Consider the following 20,809-nt stretch of genomic DNA (forward strand, 5'->3'; position numbering starts at 1 on the left):
TTTGATACCATTCCACTGATTCCGCTCCAGCTGTTACCACGAGCCCGTCCTCCCCAATTAAGGTGTCACCAACCTCCTGTGATCATTATAACTATACAGAACCATCATGGACACAGTGTAAAACGAGAGGCCTGTCTCTGCGTAATAATGGTTGCATTGCTGACGCCTGACAGATCTCACAACGCCTGGATGGGTATTTTAGCTATCAGCTAACCACATCATATGTTATAGCAATCTGTCAGTCGATGACACAATTAATGACGTACCAACGCAAACCATTGGTTGATACGTTCGACGTCCGAGCAGGGGAACGCGACCATAATGTGTCCCATGGAAAAACAACCAGGAACTCGGAAATCTCCGACTTCCGACTTCAATATGTTCAAGACAACTGATAACTCAGAAAACAAATTGGCTCCGAATGGGAAAAATCGTTTTGAACGGTCGTACAACTCGGAATTCCAAGTCGGAAACTCGGGCATCTTTCTAGAGCTCCGACCTGAAGATCACTGACGTCATGATTTGTCCTCGTTCCCCCCCGGAGTTCTCTATTGTCTTGAAAGCGCTACGAGTGCAAGAGCAACATGCCTAGCTCCATCTACTGGGCCGTGGTTTATCGAGCGCTCTGTCCAACATGCGCTCGTAACTTATTGTTTCAGCGTCTCAAATAATATCACCAAACCGGGCACGCGCATTCTCCGGTCAAGGGGAAAAAAGGCAACAACCGGGTGTGTGCGAACTCTGTACAGGGCAAACCAATGGAGAGGGAAGTGGGTGGAAAACTTAACAACAATCACGACGACTTGAGGGGGCAGTGGGTTCAGAAAAGTAACGACAAAAACGGTATAAATATTTGAATAAACTATACCCCTCGAAAGAACACTTGCCAAGTGGGAGCTGCAAAGGGGCCTCCAGCACAGGCAGACCTCTATCTAAGGCTGCCGAGTGGCGCAGTGGTCTAAGGCACTGCATCTCAGTGCTAGGGGGGCGTCACTATAGACACGATTCCGGGCTGTATCACAACCAGCCGTGATTGTGAGTCCCATAGGGCAGCGCACCCGGGGGTAGGCCGTTATATTGTAAAATAAGAATTTGTTCTTAACTGTCTTGCCTAGTTATATAAAGGTTATATAAAAGTGCCTGGCTTTTCATCCGTCAGTGGAAGCCACCTGCATCCGTGCTCCATTTCATCAGATCTATTTATAAAAGTATAGCACCCCCTCTAGTGGTCAGGTATCAGTACTGCACGTTTCTACCCGATAGGATTATTGTTCTTCTTGTCTGTGTCCCTCCCTGCTTTAACTGTTATTCAGAACGTGTCCAGACAGGCTGTAGGATCAAACAGAAATACCTTTCAGAAATCAGAGAGGGAGAGACTCCCCATACAGAACAGAAATCAGAGAGGGAGAGAGAAAGAGAGGGAGAGACTCCCCACACAGAACAGAAATCAGAGAGGGAGAGACTCCCCATACAGAACAAAAATCAGAGAGGGAGAGACAGAGAGAGAGATGGGTGGAGAGGGATAAAGACAGAGTGAGAGAGAGAGAGAGAGAAAGAGAGAGAGAGAGAGAGAGAGAGGGATAAAGAGAGAGAGAGAGACAGAGAGAGAGAGAGAGGGATAAAGAGAGAGAGAGAGAGAGGGATAAAGAGAGAGAGGGATAAAGAGAGAGAGACAGAGAGAGAGAGAGGGATAAAGAGAGAGACACAGAGAGAGAGAGGGAGAGAGAGAGAGGGATAAAGAGAGAGAGAGAGACAGAGAGACAGAGAGAGAGAGACAGAGAGAGAGAGAGACAGAGAGACAGAGAGAGAGAGACAGAGAGAGAGAGAGACAGAGAGAGAGAGACAGAGAGAGAGAGACGGAGATAGAGAGAGAGACAGAGAGAGAGACAGAGAGAGAGAGAGACAGAGAGAAAGAGAGAGAGAGAGGGATAAAGAGAGAGAGAGAGAGAGAGGGATAAAGAGAGAGAGAGAGGGATAAAGAGAGAGAGAGAGGGATAAAGAGAGAGAGAGAGAGAGAGAGACAGAGAGAAAGAGAGAGACAGAGAGAGAGAGAGAGAGAGAGAGAGATACATGCAGAATTCTGTCGGAAAATTCTACAAGTCCAGAGAAATACACCTACTAATGCTTGTAGGGCAGAATTGGGCCGTTTTCCAGTAATAATGAAAATACAGAAAAGATCATTAAAATTTTGGCTACATCTAAATTCAAGTCCAAATTCGAGTCTGCGATTTAAAGCACTTCAAGCCCAAGAGCTGAGCCCAGAAACGAGCCCTCTCAGTCAGCTGGTGTTGGACCTCACCAACCAAGCTGACACCAGCACTGCTTCAAAAGAAAGAATTCCAATAAGCAAAATCATGAACCAATCAAAGGAATCATATTTACAATACTGGAAAAACGAAACAAAATCCCAAAGCCGACTAAATTGCTATCTGACCCTAAACAGAGAATATGAATTGGCTGATTATCTCTACTCTGTCAGAGATACGAAGCAGAGACAGATCCTTACCAAGTACAGGCTGAGTGACCACCGATTGGCAATAGAAACCGGCAGACATAAAAAGACATGGCTACCCAAAGAGGAGCGTGTATGTGGTCACTGCATGACAGGGGAGGTAGAGACAGAGATGCACTTTCTCCTTTACTGTGATAAATATTCCTCACAAAGAGATTCATTATTCACAGAAATGACTACATATATTCCACATTTTTACAAATTGAACCCAGAGGAAAAACTAAGAATACTCATGGGCGAAGGAGCAATGGCTCCTCTTGCAGCCAAATATGTATTTTCCTGCCATAGCCTGAGGGACACTGAATAATAACATCTGCATAGTAAACAGTAACTTACTTATTATTACTATTATTGTTATTACTATAATTATTAATGTTTACTGTAGACTGTTACCATTTTATTGTTATTATTTTTGTATTTAATTTTGTATTATTATTTACTACCATTTTATATTATTATTTGCTATCATTTATAATTTTGTTACAATGTATATTGTATACATTGTTGCTTTGGCAATATTGACACAATGTTTTTCATGCCAATAAAGCAGCTTGAATTTGAATTTGAGAGAGAGGGGAGAGAGAGGAATTGTTGTTTCCTTTCCTTTCTAAATCAATGGAGGACACATGTAGGTGTGTATATTGCGGCATGCACACATTGACTGTTAAGCTAATGGTAAACGTATCCTCTATAGTGACCGATTGATGTCTGATCTGTATAGAAAAACATACATCTATTTGTATGTTTTAGTGTTTGTCTCGATGGCCAACAACTTCTTATCAGTGGTGGGGGAGCCTGACATCTAGTGTTCAATAACGTGAAGTATAGCAGAATTCTCCTCACTTTCCATTGGCATGAAGTGCATTGTGCTGCGTTCACGTCCTAGTTGGAAACTAGGAAACTCGGAAATGTCTTGACTTGCTAACTGGCTGTAGTTATACACGTCCAGTTAGCAAGTGGGAAATGTTAAGAGTTTCCTAGTTCCCACTAGGACGTGAATGCAGCATAACCGCGGGTGGGCGGACGCATTTAGGGTCATAAAATAGTGTTGAATAAAGAGAAAACAATACCTTCAAACGAAATGGTGTGATTTATATCTATTTGAGGTTTTTATTTCATTTATTTGAGTCTTTCTGGCATTAGTGCATAAAGCCTAAGCTTGTTGGGAATGGCTCATAAGCCATAACGTCACGGTACCAGTTGTATTCAATCAATCAATCAATCAATCAATCAATCAATCAATCAAATGTATTTATAAAGCCCTTCTTACATCAGCCGATGTCACAGAGTGCTAATACAGAAACCCAACCTAAAACCACAAACGGCAACACAGACGTAGAAGCACGGTATTCAGCGCATGTGACAAATAACATTTGACTTGATTTTATTTAAGGCCTAACTGTACCAAGTAGCCTACACGCCAATCACCCCAAAACCAAGTTCATGTCAAACCACAGAGGCCAAAAAAAATCAATCTGAGTTTGTATTTGTGTTTAGTAACGATCACAACTATTCTTCCTGGGGTCCAGCAACATTAAGGCAGTTATATAAAATACTAAATATTACATGACATTACATTTCATTCAACACTTTTCACAACACATTAAGTGTGTTCCCTCAGGCCACGACTCTACTACCACATATCTACACAACAACATCCATGTGTACATGTGTGTAGAGTGGGTGTCCTGTCATGTGTAGAGTGGGTGTCCTGTCATGTGTAGAGTGGGTGTCTTGTCATGTGTAGAGTGGGTGTCCTGTCATGTGTAGAGTGGGTGTCTTGTCATGTGTAGAGTGGGTGTCTTGTCATGTGTAGAGTGGGTGTCCTGTCATGTGTAGAGTGGGTGTCCTGTCGTGTGTAGAGTGGGTGTCCTGTCATGTGTAGAGTGGGTGTCCTGTCATGTGTAGAGTGGGTGTCCTGTCATGTGTAGAGTGGGTGTCTTGTCATGTGTAGAGTGGGTGTCCTGTCATGTGTAGAGTGGGTGTCCTGTCATGTGTACAGTGGGTGTCCTGTCATGTGTAGAGTGGGTGTCCTGTCATGTGTAGAGTGGGTGTCCTGTCATGTGTAGAGTGGGTGTCCTGTCATGTGTAGAGTGGGTGTCTTGTCATGTGTAGAGTGGGTGTCCTGTCATGTGTAGAGTGGGTGTCCTGTCATGTGTAAAGTGGGTGTCCTGTCATGTGTACAGTGGGTGTCCTGTCATGTGTACAGTGGCTTGTGAAAATATTAACATTTTTCCTAATTTGTTATCATACAACCTGGAATTAAAATATATTTTTTGGGGGGGTTTGTATCATTGAATTTACACATTTAATTTACACAAGATGCAAAATATTTTTTATTGTGAAACAAGCAAGAAATAAGACAAAAAAAATAAGAAAACTTGAGCGTACATAATTATTCACCCCCCAAAGTCAATACTTTGTAGAAACACCTTTTCCGGCAATTACAGCTACAAGTCTCTTGGGGTATGTCTCTATTAGCTTGGCATATCTAGCCAGTGGGATTTTTGCATATTCTTCAAGGCAAAACTGCTCCAGTTCCTTCAAGTTGGATGGGTTCCGCTGGTGTACAGCAACCTTAAACCACTCAAGTGTTGCTTTAGCAGTATGCTTAGGGTCATTGTCCTGCTGGAAGGTGAACCTCAGTCCCAGTCTCAAATCTCTGAAGCAGAGTACCTTTTCCATATGTTTGGGGAGTCTCCCACATGCCTTTTGGCAAACACCAAATGTGTTTGCTTATTTCTTTCTTTAAGCAATGGATTTTTTCTGGACACTCATTCGTAAAGCCCACCTCTGTGGGGTGTTCTTCCAGCGCCGACAGAGATGGCCGCCTCGCTTTGCGTTCCTAGGAAACTATGCAGTTTTTTTATTTTTTATGTGTTATTTCTTACATTGGTACCCCAGGTCATCGTGGGTTTCATTACATACAGTCGAGAAGAACTACTGAATATAAGAGCAACGTCAACTCACCATCAGTACGACCAAGAATATGACTTTCGCGACGCGGATCCTGTGTTCTGCCTTTCACCCAGGACAACGGAATGGATCCCAGCCGGCGACCCAAAACAACGACTTTGTAAAAGAGGGAAACGGAGCGGTCTTCTGGTCAGACTCCGGAGACGGGCACATCGTGCACCACTCCCTAGCATTCTTCTTGCCAATGTCCAGTCTCTTGACAACAAGGTTGATGAAATCCGAGCAAGGGTAGCATTCCAGAGGGACATCAGAGACTGTAACGTTCTTTGCTTCACGGAAACATGGCTCACTGGAGAGACGCTATCGGAGTCGGTGCAGCCAGCTGGTTTCTCCACGCATCGCTCAGACAGAAACAAACATCTTTCTGGTAAGAAGAGGGGCGGGGGCGGGGGCGTATGCTTCATGGTTAACGTGACGTGGTGTGATCATAACAACATACAGGTACTCAAGTCCTTCTGTTCACCTGATTTAGAATTCCTCACAATCAAATGTCGACCGCATTATCTACCAAGAGAATTCTCTTCGATTATAATCACAGCCGTATATATTCCCCCCCAAGCAGACACATCGATGGCTCTGAACAAACTTTATTTGACTCTATGTAAACTGGAAACCACATATCCTGAGGCTGCATTCATTGTAGCTGGGGATTTTAACAAGGCTAATCTGAAAACAAGACTCCCTAAATTCTATCAGCATTTCGATTGTGCTACCAGGGCTGGTAAAACCCTGGATCATTGTTATTCTAACTTCCGCAACGAATATAAGGCCCTCCCCCACCCTCCTTTTGAAAAAGCTGACCACGACTCCATTTTGTTGCTCCCAGCCTATAGACAGAGACTAAAACAGGAAGCTCCCGCACTCAGGTCTGTTCAACGCTGGTCCGACCAATCTGATTCCACGCTTCAAGATTGCTTCGATGTGGATTGGGATATGTTCCGCACTGCGTCAAACAACATTGACGAATACGCTGATTCGGTGAGCGAGTTTATTAGCAAGTGCATCGGCGATGTCGTTCCCACAGCAACTATTAAAACATTCCCAAACCAGAAACCGTGGATTGATGGCAGCATTCGCGTGAAACTGAAAGCACAAACCACTACTTTTAACCTGGGCAAGGTGACCGGAAACATGACCGAATACAAACAGTGTGGCTATTCCATCCGCAAGGCAATCAAACAAGCTAAGCGTCAGTATGGAGACAAAGTAAAGTGGCAATTCAACGGCTCAGACACTTTGAGGACAATACAGTGCCACTGACATGACCTGCTACCAAAACCTCTGGACTCTCCTTCACTGCAGCCGACGTGAGTAAAACATTTATACGTGTTAACCATCGCAGGGCTGCCGGCATCCCTAGCCGCATCCTCAGAGCATGTGCAGACCAGCTGGCTGGTGTGTTTACGGACATATTCAATCAATCCTTATCCCAGTCTGCTGTCCCCACATGCTTCAAGAGGGCCACCATTGTTCCTGTTCCCAAGAAAGCGAAGGTAACTGAGCTAAACGACTATCCCTCACTTCCGTCATCATGAAGTGCTTTGAGAGACTAGTCAAGGACCATATCACCTCCACCCTACCTGACACCCTAGACCCACTAGGTCCACAGACGACGCAATCGCAACCACACTGCACACTGCCCTAACCCATCTGGACAAGAGGAATACCTATGTGAGAATGCTGTTCATCAACTACAGCTCTGCATTTAACACCATAGTACCCTCCAAACTTGTCATCAAGCTCGACACCCTGGGTCTCGACCCCGCCCTGTGCAACTGGGTCATGGACTTCCTGACGGTCCACCCCCAGGTGGTGAGGGTAGGTAAAAACATCTCCACCCCGCTGATCCTCAACACTGGGGCCCCACAAGGGTGCGTTCTGAGCCCTCTCCTGTACTCCCTGTTCACCCACGACTGCGTGGCCATGCACGCCTCCAACTCAATCATCAAGTTTGCAGACGACACTATAGTGGTAGACTTGATTACCAACAATGACGAGATGGCCTACAGGGAGGAGGTGAGGGCCCTCGGAGTGTGGTGTCAGGAAAATAGCCTCACACTATACGTCAACAAAACAAAGGAGATGATCGTGTACTTCAGGAAACAGCAGAGGGAGCACCCCCCTATCCACATCGACAGGACAGTAGTGGAGAGGGTAGTAAGTTTTAAGTTCAGCAGCGCCTCTTCAACCTCAGGAGGCTGAAGAAATTTGGCTTGTCACCAAAAGCACTCACAAACTTTTACATGCACAATCGAGAGCATCCTGTCGGGCTGTATCACCGCCTGGTACGGCAACTGCTCCGCCCACAACCGTAAGGCTCTCCAGAGAGTAGTCTGCACAACGCATCACCGGGGGCAAACTACCTGCCCTCCAGGACATCTACACCATCCGATGTCACAGGAAGGCCAAAAAGATCATCAAGGACAACAACCACCCGAGCCACTGCCTGTTCACCCCGCTATCATCCAGAAGGCGAGGTCAGTACAGGTGCATCAATGCAGGGACCGAGAGACTGAAAAACAGCTTCTATCTCAAGGCCATCAGACTGTTAAACAGCCACCACTAACATTGAGTGGCTGCTGCCAACATACTGACTCAACTCCAGCCACTTTAATAATGGAAAAATGTATGTAAAAGTGTATCACTAGCCACTTTAAACAATGCCACTTAATATGTTTACATACCCTACCTTACTCATCTCATATGCTGTACTCTATACCATCTACTGCATCTTGCCTATGCCGTTCTGTACCATCACTCATTCATATATTTTTATGTACATATTCTTCATCCCTTTACACTTGTGTGTATAAGGTAGTTGTTGTGAAATTGTTAGGTTAGATTACTCGTTGGTTATTACTGCATTGTCGGAACTAGAAGCACAAGCATTTCGCTACACTCGCATTAACATCTGCTAACCATGTGTATGTGACAAATACAATTTGATTTGATTTGAAGGTAGAGCAACACTTTATTATGGACAGACTTCTCCCCATCTTTGCTACTGTTGTATCAACATGTTTTGACCATGTCAGTTTACAATCCAGGGTTACTCCAAGCAGTTTAGTCAACTTGCTCAATTTCCACATTATTTATAACAAGATTTAGTTGAGGTTTAGTGAATGATTTGTCCCAAAATAAAATGCTTTTATTTTTAGAAATATTTAGAACTAACTTATTCCTTGCCACCCATTTTTAAACTAACTGCAACTTTTTGTTAAGTGTTGCAGTGATTTTACTCGCTGTAGTAGCTGACGTGTATTGTGTTGAGTCATCCACATACATAGACAGACTAGTTTTACTCAAAGCCAGTGGCATGTCGTTTGAAAAAAAGTAATGGGCCTAGACAGTTGCCCTGGGGAATTCCTGATTCTACCTGGATTATGTTGGAGAGGCTTCCATTAAAGAACACCCCTCTGTGTTCTGTTAGACAAGTAACTCTTTATCCACAATAGAGCAGAAGGCATAAAGCCATAACACATACGTTTTTCCAGCAGCAAGCTATGATCGATAATGTCAAAAGCTGCACTGAAGCCTAACAAAAAAAAGCTCATTTGAAAAAGAGTCATTTGATTCAATGAATGATGGAGCTGAGTTTTTCCTTTATGCCCAACATTTCAATCAATAAGTTTTATTCATATAAGAGAAAAAGCTGTGAAATGAGAATAATGAGAATTGAAAATAAAGAGAAGGGAGGCCCAGAAAAGTAATGTTTGGGAAAGATTTATTGAAGTGGTAAAACAGGATGATAGCAGTGTGTTGTGTGACGATTGTGAGGAACTGTAGAAATTCAACAGTCACAAAAAGGGGACTTCCTGTTTGCACGTCAAGGGAAATGTAGTAGCCTACTTTTTCAGATGAGTTAAATGGAAACTGAAATCTGGACATTGACTGTAGGTCTATAACCTCTCACATCGCCTTAATAAAAACTCTTGCAGAATTAATCATTTCTTGCAGTAAAATGATAGACCAAATTTAGGCTAAATGTTGACTCGGGAACAGGAGTGGAGAAATAAGATTAATTTATTTCCGCATCTTGAGAGTTTAGTTAGATACGTTCTATAGAGATGCTTAAATTAGCGCCATAAAAAGGGGATAGTATTTCAACCACATAAAATATGGATCCAAAGACAAACTGAAATCTTAATCATTCATTCTATCGAATTATGACATTATTCTGGTGAGCAAACGATAGATTTAGTCTTCTAAGGGGAAACATAACAACAGAAGATAAGCTGCATGTACAGTGCCTTGCGAAAGTATTCGGCCCCCTTGAACTTTGCGACCTTTTGCCACATTTCAGGCTTCAAACATAAAGATATAAAACTGTATTTTTTTTGTGAAGAATCAACAACAAGTGGGACACAATCATGAAGTGGAACGACATTTATTGGATATTTCAAACTTTTTTAACAAATCAAAAACTGAAAAATTGGGCGTGCAAAATTATTCAGCCCCCTTAAGTTAATACTTTGTAGCGCCACCTTTTGCTGCGATTACAGCTGTAAGTCGCTTGGGGTATGTCTCTATCAGTTTTGCACATCGAGAGACTGACATTTTTTCCCATTCCTCCTTGCAAAACAGCTCGAGCTCAGTGAGGTTGGATGGAGAGCATTTGTGAACAGCAGTTTTCAGTTCTTTCCACAGATTCTCGATTGGATTCAGGTCTGGACTTTGACTTGGCCATTCTAACACCTGGATATGTTTATTTTTGAACCATTCCATTGTAGATTTTGCTTTATGTTTTGGATCATTGTCTTGTTGGACGACAAATCTCCGTCCCAGTCTCAGGTCTTTTGCAGACTCCATCAGGTTTTCTTCCAGAATGGTCCTGTATTTGGCTCCATCCACCTTCCCATCAATTTTAACCATCTTCCCTGTCCCTGCTGAAGAAAAGCAGGCCCAAACCATGATGCTGCCACCACCATGTTTGACAGTGGGGATGGTGTGTTCAGGGTGATGTGCTGTTTTGCTTTTACGCCAAACATAACGTTTTGCATTGTTGCCAAAAAGTTCCATTTTGGTTTCATCTGACCAGAGCACCTTCTTCCACATGTTTGGTGTGTCTCCCAGGTGGCTTGTGGCAAACTTTAAACTACACTTTTTATGGATATCTTTAAGAAATGGCTTTCTTCTTGCCACTCTTCCATAAAGGCCAGATTTGTGCAATATACGACTGATTGTTGTCCTATGGACAGAGTCTCCCACCTCAGCTGTAGATCTCTGCAGTTCATCCAGAGTGATCATGGGCCTCTTGGCTGCATCTCTGATCAGTCTTCTCCTTGTATGAGCTGAAAGTTTAGAGGGACGGCCAGGTCTTGGTAGATTTGCAGTGGTCTGATACTCCTTCCATTTCAATATTATCGCTTGCACAGTGCTCCTTGGGATGTTTAAAGCTTGGGAAATCGTTTTTGTATCCAAATCCGGCTTTAAACTTCTTCACAACAGTATCTCGGACCTGCCTGGTGTGTTCCTTGTTCTTCATGATGCTCTCTGCGCTTTTAACGGACCTCTGAGACTATCACAGTGCAGGTGCATTTGTATGGAGACTTGATTACACACAGGTGGATTGTATTTATCATCATTAGTCATTTAGGTCAACATTGGATCATTCAGAGATCCTCACTGAACTTCTGGAGAGAGTTTGCTGCACTGAAAGTAAAGGGGCTGAATAATTTTGCACGCCCAATTTTCCAGTTTTTGATTTGTTAAAAAAGTTTGAAATATCCAATAAATGTCGTTCCACTTCACGATTGTGTCCCACTTGTTGTTGATTCTTCACAAAAAAATACAGTTTTATATCTTTATGTTTGAAGGCAGAAATGTGGCAAAAGGTCGCAAAGTTCAAGGGGGCCAAATACTTTCGCAAGGCACTGTATCTAATGTCGGAAAATTCTAAACAGAAACATATCTAAATCAGGCAACAACAACAACAACAAAAATATAGTCAAAAACAATTTGTTCCCCCTATCTGTAGCCCAAAGCACATTTTTCTATATTAGTGGGTTAGAGTCAGGGGCCTCAGATGTTCACTTCATCACAATCATTGGGTTGTAGTGGATGGGTGTCCATGAGCAGTACTGGAGTGATGACGAGGGCTCCGTCGTTCTTGCCTGACTTGTTGGTGCAGGGACTGAAGAACGGGAACACGGACTCACAGAAGGAGGCCAGGAAGGTGTAGATGTGTAGCTTAGCGTCCACGTTGTAGAACGATACCTGAACACGGGAGAGGAAGAGGACGTTAGTACCACGTTGTAGAACGATACCTGAACAGGGGAGAGGGAGGGGAAGTTAGTCCACGTTGTAGAACGATACCTGAACAGGGGAGATGAAGGGGACGTTAGTCCACGTTGTAGAACGATACCTGAACAGGGGAGAGGGAGGAGAAGTTAGTCCATGTTGTAGAACGATACCTGAACAGGGGAGAGGAAGAGGAAGTTAGTCCACGTTGTAGAACGATACCTGAACACGGGAGATGAAGGAGAAGTTAGTCCACGTTGTAGAACGATACCTGAACAGGGGAGATGAAGGGGAAGTTAGTCCACGTTGTAGAACGATACCTGAACACGGGAGAGGGAGGGGAAGTTAGTCCACGTTGTAGAACGATACCTGAACAGGGGAGATGAAGGGGAAGTTAGTCCACGTTGTAGAACGATACCTGAACAGGGGAGAGGGAGGGGAAGTTAGTCCACGTTGTAGAACGATACCTGAACAGGGGAGATGAAGGGGAAGTTAGTCCACGTTGTAGAACGATACCTGAACACGGGAGAGGGAGGGGAAGTTAGTCCACGTTGTAGAACGATACCTGAACAGGGGAGATGAAGGGGACGTTAGTCCACGTTGTAGAACGATACCTGAACAGGGGAGAGGGAGGAGAAGTTAGTCCATGTTGTAGAACGATACCTGAACAGGGGAGAGGAAGAGGAAGTTAGTCCACGTTGTAGAACGATACCTGAACAGGGGAGATGAAGGGGAAGTTTGTCCACGTTGTAGAACGATACCTGAACACGGGAGAGGAAGGGGAAGTTAGTCCACGTTGTAGAACGATACCTGAACAGGGGAGATGAAGGGGAAGTTAGTCCACATTGTAGAACGATACCTGAACAGGGGAGATGAAGGGGAAGTTAGTCCACGTTGTAGAACGATACCTGAACAGGGGAGATGAAGGGGAAGTTAGTCCACGTTGTAGAACGATACCTGAACAGGGGAGATGAAGGGGAAGTTAGTCCACGTTGTAGAACGATACCTGAACAGGGGAGAGGAAGGGGAAGTTAGTCCACGTTGTAGAACGATACCTGAACAGGGGAGATGAAGGGGAAGTTAGTCCACATTGTAGAACGATACCTGAACAGGGGAGATGAAGGGGAAGTTAGTCCACGTTGTAGAACGATACCTGAACAGGGGAGATGAAGGGGAAGTTAGTCCACGTTGTAGAACGATACCTGAACAGGGGAGAGGAAGAGGAAGTTAGTCCACGTTGTAGAACGATACCTGAACAGGGGAGAGGAAGGGGAAGTTAGTACCACGTTGTAGAACGATACCTGAACAGGGGAGATGAAGGGGAAGTTAGTCCACGTTGTAGAACGATACCTGAACAGGGGAGATGAAGGGGAAGTTAGTCCACGTTGTAGAACGATACCTGAACAGGGGAGATGAAGGGGAAGTTAGTCCACGTTGTAGAACGATACCTGAACAGGGGAGATGAAGGAGAAGTTAGTCCACGTTGTAGAACGCTACCTGAACAGGGGAGATGAAGGGGAAGTTAGTCCACGTTGTAGAACGATACCTGAACACGGGAGATGAAGGGGAAGTTAGTCCACGTTGTAGAACGATACCTGAACAGGGGAGATGAAGGGGAAGTTAGTCCACGTTGTAGAACGATACCTGAACAGGGGAGATGAAGAGGAAGTTAGTCCACGTTGTAGAACGATACCTGAACAGGGGAGATGAAGGGGAAGTTAGTCCACGTTGTAGAACGATACCTGAACAGGGGAGAGGAAGGGGAAGTTAGTCCACGTTGTAGAACGATACCTGAACAGGGGAGATGAAGGGGAAGTTAGTCCACATTGTAGAACGATACCTGAACAGGGGAGATGAAGGGGAAGTTAGTCCACGTTGTAGAACGATACCTGAACAGGGGAGATGAAGGGGAAGTTAGTCCACGTTGTAGAACGATACCTGAACAGGGGAGAGGAAGAGGAAGTTAGTCTACGTTGTAGAACGATACCTGAACAGGGGAGAGGAAGGGGAAGTTAGTACCACGTTGTAGAACGATACCTGAACAGGGGAGATGAAGGGGAAGTTAGTCCACGTTGTAGAACGATACCTGAACAGGGGAGATGAAGAGGAAGTTAGTCCACGTTGTAGAACGATACCTGAACAGGGGAGATGAAGGGGAAGTTAGTCCACGTTGTAGAACGATACCTGAACAGGGGAGATGAAGGAGAAGTTAGTCCACGTTGTAGAACGCTACCTGAACAGGGGAGATGAAGGGGAAGTTAGTCCACGTTGTAGAACGATACCTGAACACGGGAGATGAAGGGGAAGTTAGTCCACGTTGTAGAACGATACCTGAACAGGGGAGATGAAGGGGAAGTTAGTCCACGTTGTAGAACGATACCTGAACAGGGGAGAGGAAGAGGAAGTTAGTCTACGTTGTAGAACGATACCTGAACAGGGGAGAGGAAGGGGAAGTTAGTACCACGTTGTAGAACGATACCTGAACAGGGGAGATGAAGGGGAAGTTAGTCCACGTTGTAGAACGATACCTGAACAGGGGAGATGAAGAGGAAGTTAGTCCACGTTGTAGAACGATACCTGAACAGGGGAGATGAAGGGGAAGTTAGTCCACGTTGTAGAACGATACCTGAACAGGGGAGATGAAGGAGAAGTTAGTCCACGTTGTAGAACGCTACCTGAACAGGGGAGATGAAGGGGAAGTTAGTCCACGTTGTAGAACGATACCTGAACACGGGAGATGAAGGGGAAGTTAGTCCACGTTGTAGAACGATACCTGAACAGGGGAGATGAAGGGGAAGTTAGTCCACGTTGTAGAACGATACCTGAACAGGGGAGATGAAGAGGAAGTTAGTCCACGTTGTAGAACGATACCTGAACAGGGGAGATGAAGGGGAAGTTAGTCCACGTTGTAGAACGATACCTGAACAGGGGAGATGAAGGGAAAGTTAGTCCACGTTGTAGAACGATACCTGAACAGGGGAGATGAAGGGGAAGTTAGTACCACGTTGTAGAACGATACCTGAACAGGGGAGATGAAGGGGAAGTTAGTCCACGTTGTAGAACGATACCTGAACAGGGGAGAAGAAGAGGAAGTTAGTCCACGTTGTAGAACGATACCTGAACAGGGGAGATGAAGGAGAAGTTAGTCCACGTTGTAGAACGATACCTGAACAGGGGAGAGGAAGAGGAAGTTAGTCCACGTTGTAGAACGATACCTGAACAGGGGAGATGAAGGGGAAGTTAGTCCACGTTGTAGAACGATACCTGAACAGGGGAGATGAAGGAGAAGTTAGTCCACGTTGTAGAACGATACCTGAACAGGGGAGAAGAAGGGAAGTTAGTCAACGTTATATTGTAAGATAGACAGGGAGAGAAGAAAGCTGTGTGTGTGTGTGTGTGTGTGTGTGTGTGTGTGTGTGTGTGGTGAAGGAGGGTTGCAAAATGTCCAAGTATTTCAGAAATCCTTGTTGAAGGATTCTGGATTTCCTCCTCATTCTCTCTTGATTCCGGGATTCCGGGATTCAACTGGGATTTCTGTAAAACCCTGTAAATGTTGCACACACACAAAAAAAACTGACGAGTACGAATTTGTGACATCCTACCTGCCCTTTCTCATAATCCACATACACCCCGATCTTCTGGGGTCTGAGGTCGAGAAGCAGCTCAGTGGAGGGATCTGTCCGGAACACATAGTTGTGTTTATCTCTGAGGCTGAGGAACCAGTAGCCGTTGCTAGGAGATACCGTTATCTTCCCCTTCCTGTTGATGGAGCGGCTGGCCACGCCCAGATCCCAGTCAGTCTTCCCGCCCACCTCCACCTGTGAAAAGGTGTGCTCACTTTTGAGGATACAAGCCCAAGTCCATAGTATAAATCTGATGAAAATATGGAATATTATATACGGTGTAGTTCCTATTCAACAAAAGTGGATCAACAGGGCTTGATAGAATTTATATGCTTTCTAAATATAGTAACAATCAAATTATAAAATGACTAACCATAAGATTTTACCTTCCTTATAACTGTAAAACACATACTTGTATGTTTAGTGCTAGAGAAAAGGGATCTCTTTTCTAAAGCTCTCTCTCTTGATTAAAACTTCTGCCCTCACCCTTCTGATCATCTGACAGGGCTCTAGCCCGGCTTCCTGAACTCGTACAGGACAGGGCTATAGCCTGGCTTCCTGAACTTGTACAGGACAGGGCTCTAGCCCAGCTTCCTGAACTCGTACAGGACAGGGCTATAGCCTGGCTTCCTGAACTCGTACAGGACAGGGCTATAGCCTGGCTTCCTGAACTTGTACAGGACAGGGCTCTAGCCCGGCTTCCTGAACTCATACAGGACAGTGCTTTAGCCTGGCTTCCTGAACTCGTACAGGACAGGGCTATAGCCTGGCTTCCTGAACTCGTACAGGACAGGGCTCTAGCCTGGCTTCCTGAACTCGTATAGGACAGGGCTCTTGCCCGGCTTCCTGAACTCGTACAGGACAGGGCTCTAGCCCGGCTTCCTGAACTCATACAGGACAGTGCTTTAGCCTGGCTTCCTGAACTCGTACAGGACAGAGATGTAGCCTGGCTTCCTGAACTCGTACAGGACAGAGCTCTTGCCCGGCTTCCTGAACTCATACAGGACAGGGCTCTAGCCCGGCTTCCTGAACTCATACAGGACAGTGCTTTAGCCTGGCTTCCTGAACTCGTACAGGACAGGGATCTAGCCTGGCTTCCTGAACTCGTACAGGACAGGGCTCTAGCCTGGCTTCCTGAACTCGTACAGGACAGGACTCTTGCCCGGCTTCCTGAACTCGTACAGGACAGGGCTCTAGCCCGGTTTCCTGAACTCATACAGGACAGTGCTTTAGCCTGGCTTCCTGAACTCGTACAGGACAGGGCTCTAGCCCGGCTTCCTAAACTCGTACAGGACAGGGCTCTAGCCCGGCTTCCTGAACTTGTTCAGGACAGGGCTCTAGCCCGGCTTCCTGAACTCGTACAGGACAGGGCTCTAGCCCGGCTTCCTGAACTCGTTCAGGACAGGGCTCTAGCCCGGCTTCCTGAACTCGTACAGGACAGGGCTCTAGCCTGGCTTCCTGAACTCGTACAGGACAGGGCTCTAGCCTGGCTTCCTGAACTCGTACTGCTTGTGAGACTGTGACGTGTCCTTGCGTCACAAATTGACAGTCTGACCAGAGAATGAAAGTGTAGAGCCAATGGCTGTGAATATGTAACTCAATACTGCAGAGTCTTCTCGAGACAGATTCAATGCGAGCTGGCAAGCAGGGCTCTCAGACAAAACTGTTGTGAATTGAATTGGCTTAACAGAAGGGGATTTATAAGCAAATTACCTTGATTAAATAAATTATAATGAAACTCTCCAGAATCGGCCAATTGACATTTAAGATAATTATTTACAAAGGCTTTACAAATATAATCCTACCCGATTCTATTCTATCCTAAATAGAACAAGAAATAGACATAAATGGACAAACTAAAAGGTCAAATAGAAAAATGTAAGATCCAGGATCAACAAGGCTAAATGATGATCCAGGATTAACAGCTAAATGAGGATCCAGGATCAACACGGCTACATGATGATCCAGGATCAACACAGTTAAATGAGGATCCAGGATCAACACAGCTAAATGAGGATCCAGGATCAACACGGCTAAATTATGATCCAGGATCAACAGCTAAATGAGGATCCAGGATCAACACGGCTACATGATGATCCAGGATCAACACAGTTAAATGAGGATCCAGGATCAACACAGCTAAATGAGGATCCAGGATCAACACGGCTAAATGATGATCCAGGATCAACACGGCTAAATGAGGATCCAGGATCAACAGCTAAATGAGAATCCAGGATCAACACAGCTAAATGAGGATCCAGGAACAACACGGCTAAATGATGATCCAGGATCAACACAGCTAAATGAGGATCCAGGATCAACAGCTAAATGAGGATCCAGGATCAACGGCTACATGATGATCCAGGATCAACACAGTTAAATAAGGATCCAGGATCAACCCAGCTAAATGAGGATCCAGGAACAACACGGCTAAATGAGGATCCAGGATCAACACAGCTAAATGAGGATCCAGGATCAACAAGGCTAAATGAGGATCCAGGATCAACACAGCTAAATGAGGATCCAGGATCAACAAGGCTAAATGAGGATCCAGGATCAACACAGCTAAATGAGGATCCAGGATCAACACAATGTTTAAGAAAATGTTTAACCCTACCTCCCAATAGTGTTGACCTGAGGAGAACCCTTCTCGACCCAGAACACACACGACACGGTCAAACCTCTCAGAGTTATGAGGTACCGGCTGGTGACGGTCCCCACATTTTACCTATAGACAGAGAGCAGGTCAGTGCTTTTCACATTATTTGAGGGGGTCACTATAATTATCATGAGGTTAATCCTACACCTTGATCGTTAGGGCAGTTTGATCAAGGTGTAGGAGTACCCACCCCATATAACTAACCATTTTCCCGTCTCCTGATAGGATGAGCCTGGGGTGGGCGGTGCTTGAGTCCATAGTCACGTCCACTGAAGGAGGAAGGGGAAGTGGGGAATAGAAATGGAGGAAAGAGAGGAGAAGAGGTGGAGGAGAGGTGGAGGGATGGAGAGAGGTGTGGAGAGAGGGAGGAAAGAGAGGAGAAGAGGAGGAGAGGTGGAGAGATTGAGAGAGGGGTGGAGAGATGGAGGAAAGAGAGGAGAAGAGGTGGAGGAGAGGTGGAGGGATGGAGAGAGGGTGGAGAGAGGAGAATAGGAGGAGAGGTGGAGGAGAGGTGGAGGGATGGAGAGAGGGGTGGAGAGAGGAGAAGAGGATGAGAGGTGGAGGGATGGAGGGAGGGGTGGAGAGAGGAGAAGAGGAGGAGAGGTGGAGGGATTGAGAGAGGGTGGAGAGAGGAGAAGAGGAGGAGAGGTGGAGGAGAGGTGGAGGGATGGAGAGAGGGTGGAGAGAGGAGAAGAGGAGGAGAGGTGGAGGAGAGGTGGAGGGATGGAGAGAGGGTGGAGAGAGGAGAAGAGGAGGAGAGGTGGAGGGATTGAGAGAGGGGTGGAGAGATGGAGGAGAGAGGTGGAGGAGAGGTGGAGGGATGGAGAGAGGGGTGGAGAGAGGAGAAGAGGAGGAGAGGTGGAGGGATTGAGAGAGGGGTGGAGAGATGGAGGAATGAGAGGAGAAGAGGTGGAGGAGAGGTGGAGGGATGGAGAGAGGGTGGAGAGAGGAGAAGAGGAGAGGTGGAGGGATTGAGAGAGGGGTGGAGAGATGGAGGAAAGAGAGGAGGAGAGGAGGAGAGGTGGAGAGATTGAGAGAGGGGTGGAGAGAGGAGAAGAGGTGGAGAGATGGAGGAAAGAGAGGAGAATAGGTGGAGGGGTGGAGAGAGGGGTGGTGAGAGGGAGAACAGAGAGGAGAAGAGGTGGAGGGGTAGAGAGAGGGGTGGAGAGAGGGAGGAAAGAGAGGAGAAGAGGTGGAGGTATTGAGAGAGGGGTGGAGAGAGGAGAAGAGGTGGAGAGATGGAGGAAAGAGAGGAGAATATGTGGAGGGGTGGAGAGAGGGGTGGTGAGAGGGAGAACAGAGAGGAGAAGAGGTGGAGGGGTAGAGAGAGGGGTGGAGAGAGGGAGGACAGAGAGGAGAAGAGGTGGAGGGGTGGAGAGAAGGGTGGTGAGAGGGAGGACAGAGAGGAGAAGAGGTGGAGCGATTGAGAGGGGTGGAGAGAGGGAGGACAGAGAGGAGAAGAGGTGGAGGGGTGGAGAGAAGGGTGGTGAGAGGGAGGACAGAGAGGAGAAGAGGTGGGGGATTGAGAGATTGGTGGAGAGAGGGAGGACAGAGAGGAGAAGAGGTGGAGGGGTAGAGAGAGGGGTGGAGAGAGGGAGGAAAGAGAGGAGAAGAGGTGGAGGGATTGAGAGAGGGAGGACAGAGAGGAGAAGAGATGGAGGGATTGAGAGAGGGGTGGTGAGAGGGAGGAGAAGAGGTGGAGGGATTGAGAGAGGGGTGGTGAGAGGGAGGACAGAGAGGAGAAGAGGTGGAGGGATTGAGAGAGGGGTGGTGAGAGGGAGGACAGAGAGGAGAAGAGGTGGAGGGATTGAGAGAGGGGTGGTGAGAGGGAGGACAGAGAGGAGAAGAGATTTTTTATTTATTTTTTATTTCACCTTTATTTAACCAGGTAGGCAAGTTGAGAACACCTTTATTTAACCAGGTAGGCCAGTTGAGAACACCTTTATTTAACCAGGTAGGCCAGTTGAGAACACCTTTATTTAACCAGGTAGGCCAGTTGAGAACACCTTTATTTAACCAGGTAGGCTAGTAGAGAACACCTTTATTTAACCAGGTAGGCAAGTTGAGAACAAGTTCTCATTTACAACTGTGACCTGGCCAAGATAAAGCAAAGCAGTTCGACACAAACAACAACAGAGTTACACATGGAATAAACAAACATACAGTCAATAATACAATAGGGGGAACAAAGGCTATGGAGATGGAAGGATTGAGAGAGGGGAGGAGAGATAAATGGAAATTCATTGATGAGTAACTTTTTAAAGTATAACACAGTGATGACCTATGTATCTCTACATACCTGCATACTCCTGTACCCGCTTCACCTCTTGAATAAAGAAACCAAGAAACCAAATTTTAAAAAATATCAATATTAAAATTACATTATTCAATTGTAATCTTTATCTCATATACTTATAATCTATGCAAATGTTATTTACTGCTGCTCTTTGATTAATTGTTATTCTTATCTCATACTTAAAAAAAAACAAGTATTTTCTTAAAACTGCATTGTTGGTTAAGGGCTTGTAAGTAAGCATTTCACGGTAAGGTCTACCTACACCTGTTGTATTCGGTGCATGTGACAAATAGGATCTGATGTGTAGATACTCACTGGGCTGTGGTATTGGAGAGGATTCTAGTGGAACTTGTTCGCCTGTAGAGATAACAAAGGGAAACACAGCTCAAACAGGTGAGTAATATATCTACAGGTATCAGGTCTGTGTGAATGGTTCTCTACAGGTATCAGGTCTGTATGAATGGTTCTCTACAGGTATCACGTCTGTATGAATGGTTCTCTAC

At 45.6% G+C, this 20,809-nt stretch overlaps 1 protein-coding gene and 1 long non-coding RNA gene across 3 annotated transcripts in view; one reads left to right on the top strand and one right to left on the bottom strand.

Moving 5' to 3' along the window:
• LOC149980744 (uncharacterized) overlaps positions 1-20,809 on the top strand; it is a 139,938-nt gene that overhangs the window by 98,901 nt on the left and 20,228 nt on the right. The gene's annotated exons all lie outside the window — the stretch shown is intronic.
• LOC110532899 (E3 ubiquitin-protein ligase TRIM21) overlaps positions 9,173-20,809 on the bottom strand; it is a 45,160-nt gene continuing 33,523 nt past the window's right edge. For both annotated transcript variants that reach the window (XM_036987208.2, XM_036987209.2), the window contains exons 10-15: positions 20,622-20,663; positions 20,310-20,336; positions 18,215-18,279; positions 17,969-18,079; positions 15,331-15,546; positions 9,173-11,704 (exon numbers count right to left, since the gene is read on the bottom strand). In XM_036987208.2, coding sequence (XP_036843103.2) covers positions 11,510-11,704; positions 15,331-15,546; positions 17,969-18,079; positions 18,215-18,279; positions 20,310-20,336; positions 20,622-20,663 — 656 coding nt within the window. In that variant the 3' untranslated portion in view covers positions 9,173-11,509. The remainder of the gene's footprint in view (positions 11,705-15,330; positions 15,547-17,968; positions 18,080-18,214; positions 18,280-20,309; positions 20,337-20,621; positions 20,664-20,809) is intronic.

Source organism: Oncorhynchus mykiss, chromosome 9 (assembly GCF_057628025.1).
Source record: "Oncorhynchus mykiss isolate SJ-2025 chromosome 9, ASM5762802v1, whole genome shotgun sequence".
NCBI classification, from domain to species: Eukaryota; Metazoa; Chordata; class Actinopteri; order Salmoniformes; family Salmonidae; genus Oncorhynchus; species Oncorhynchus mykiss.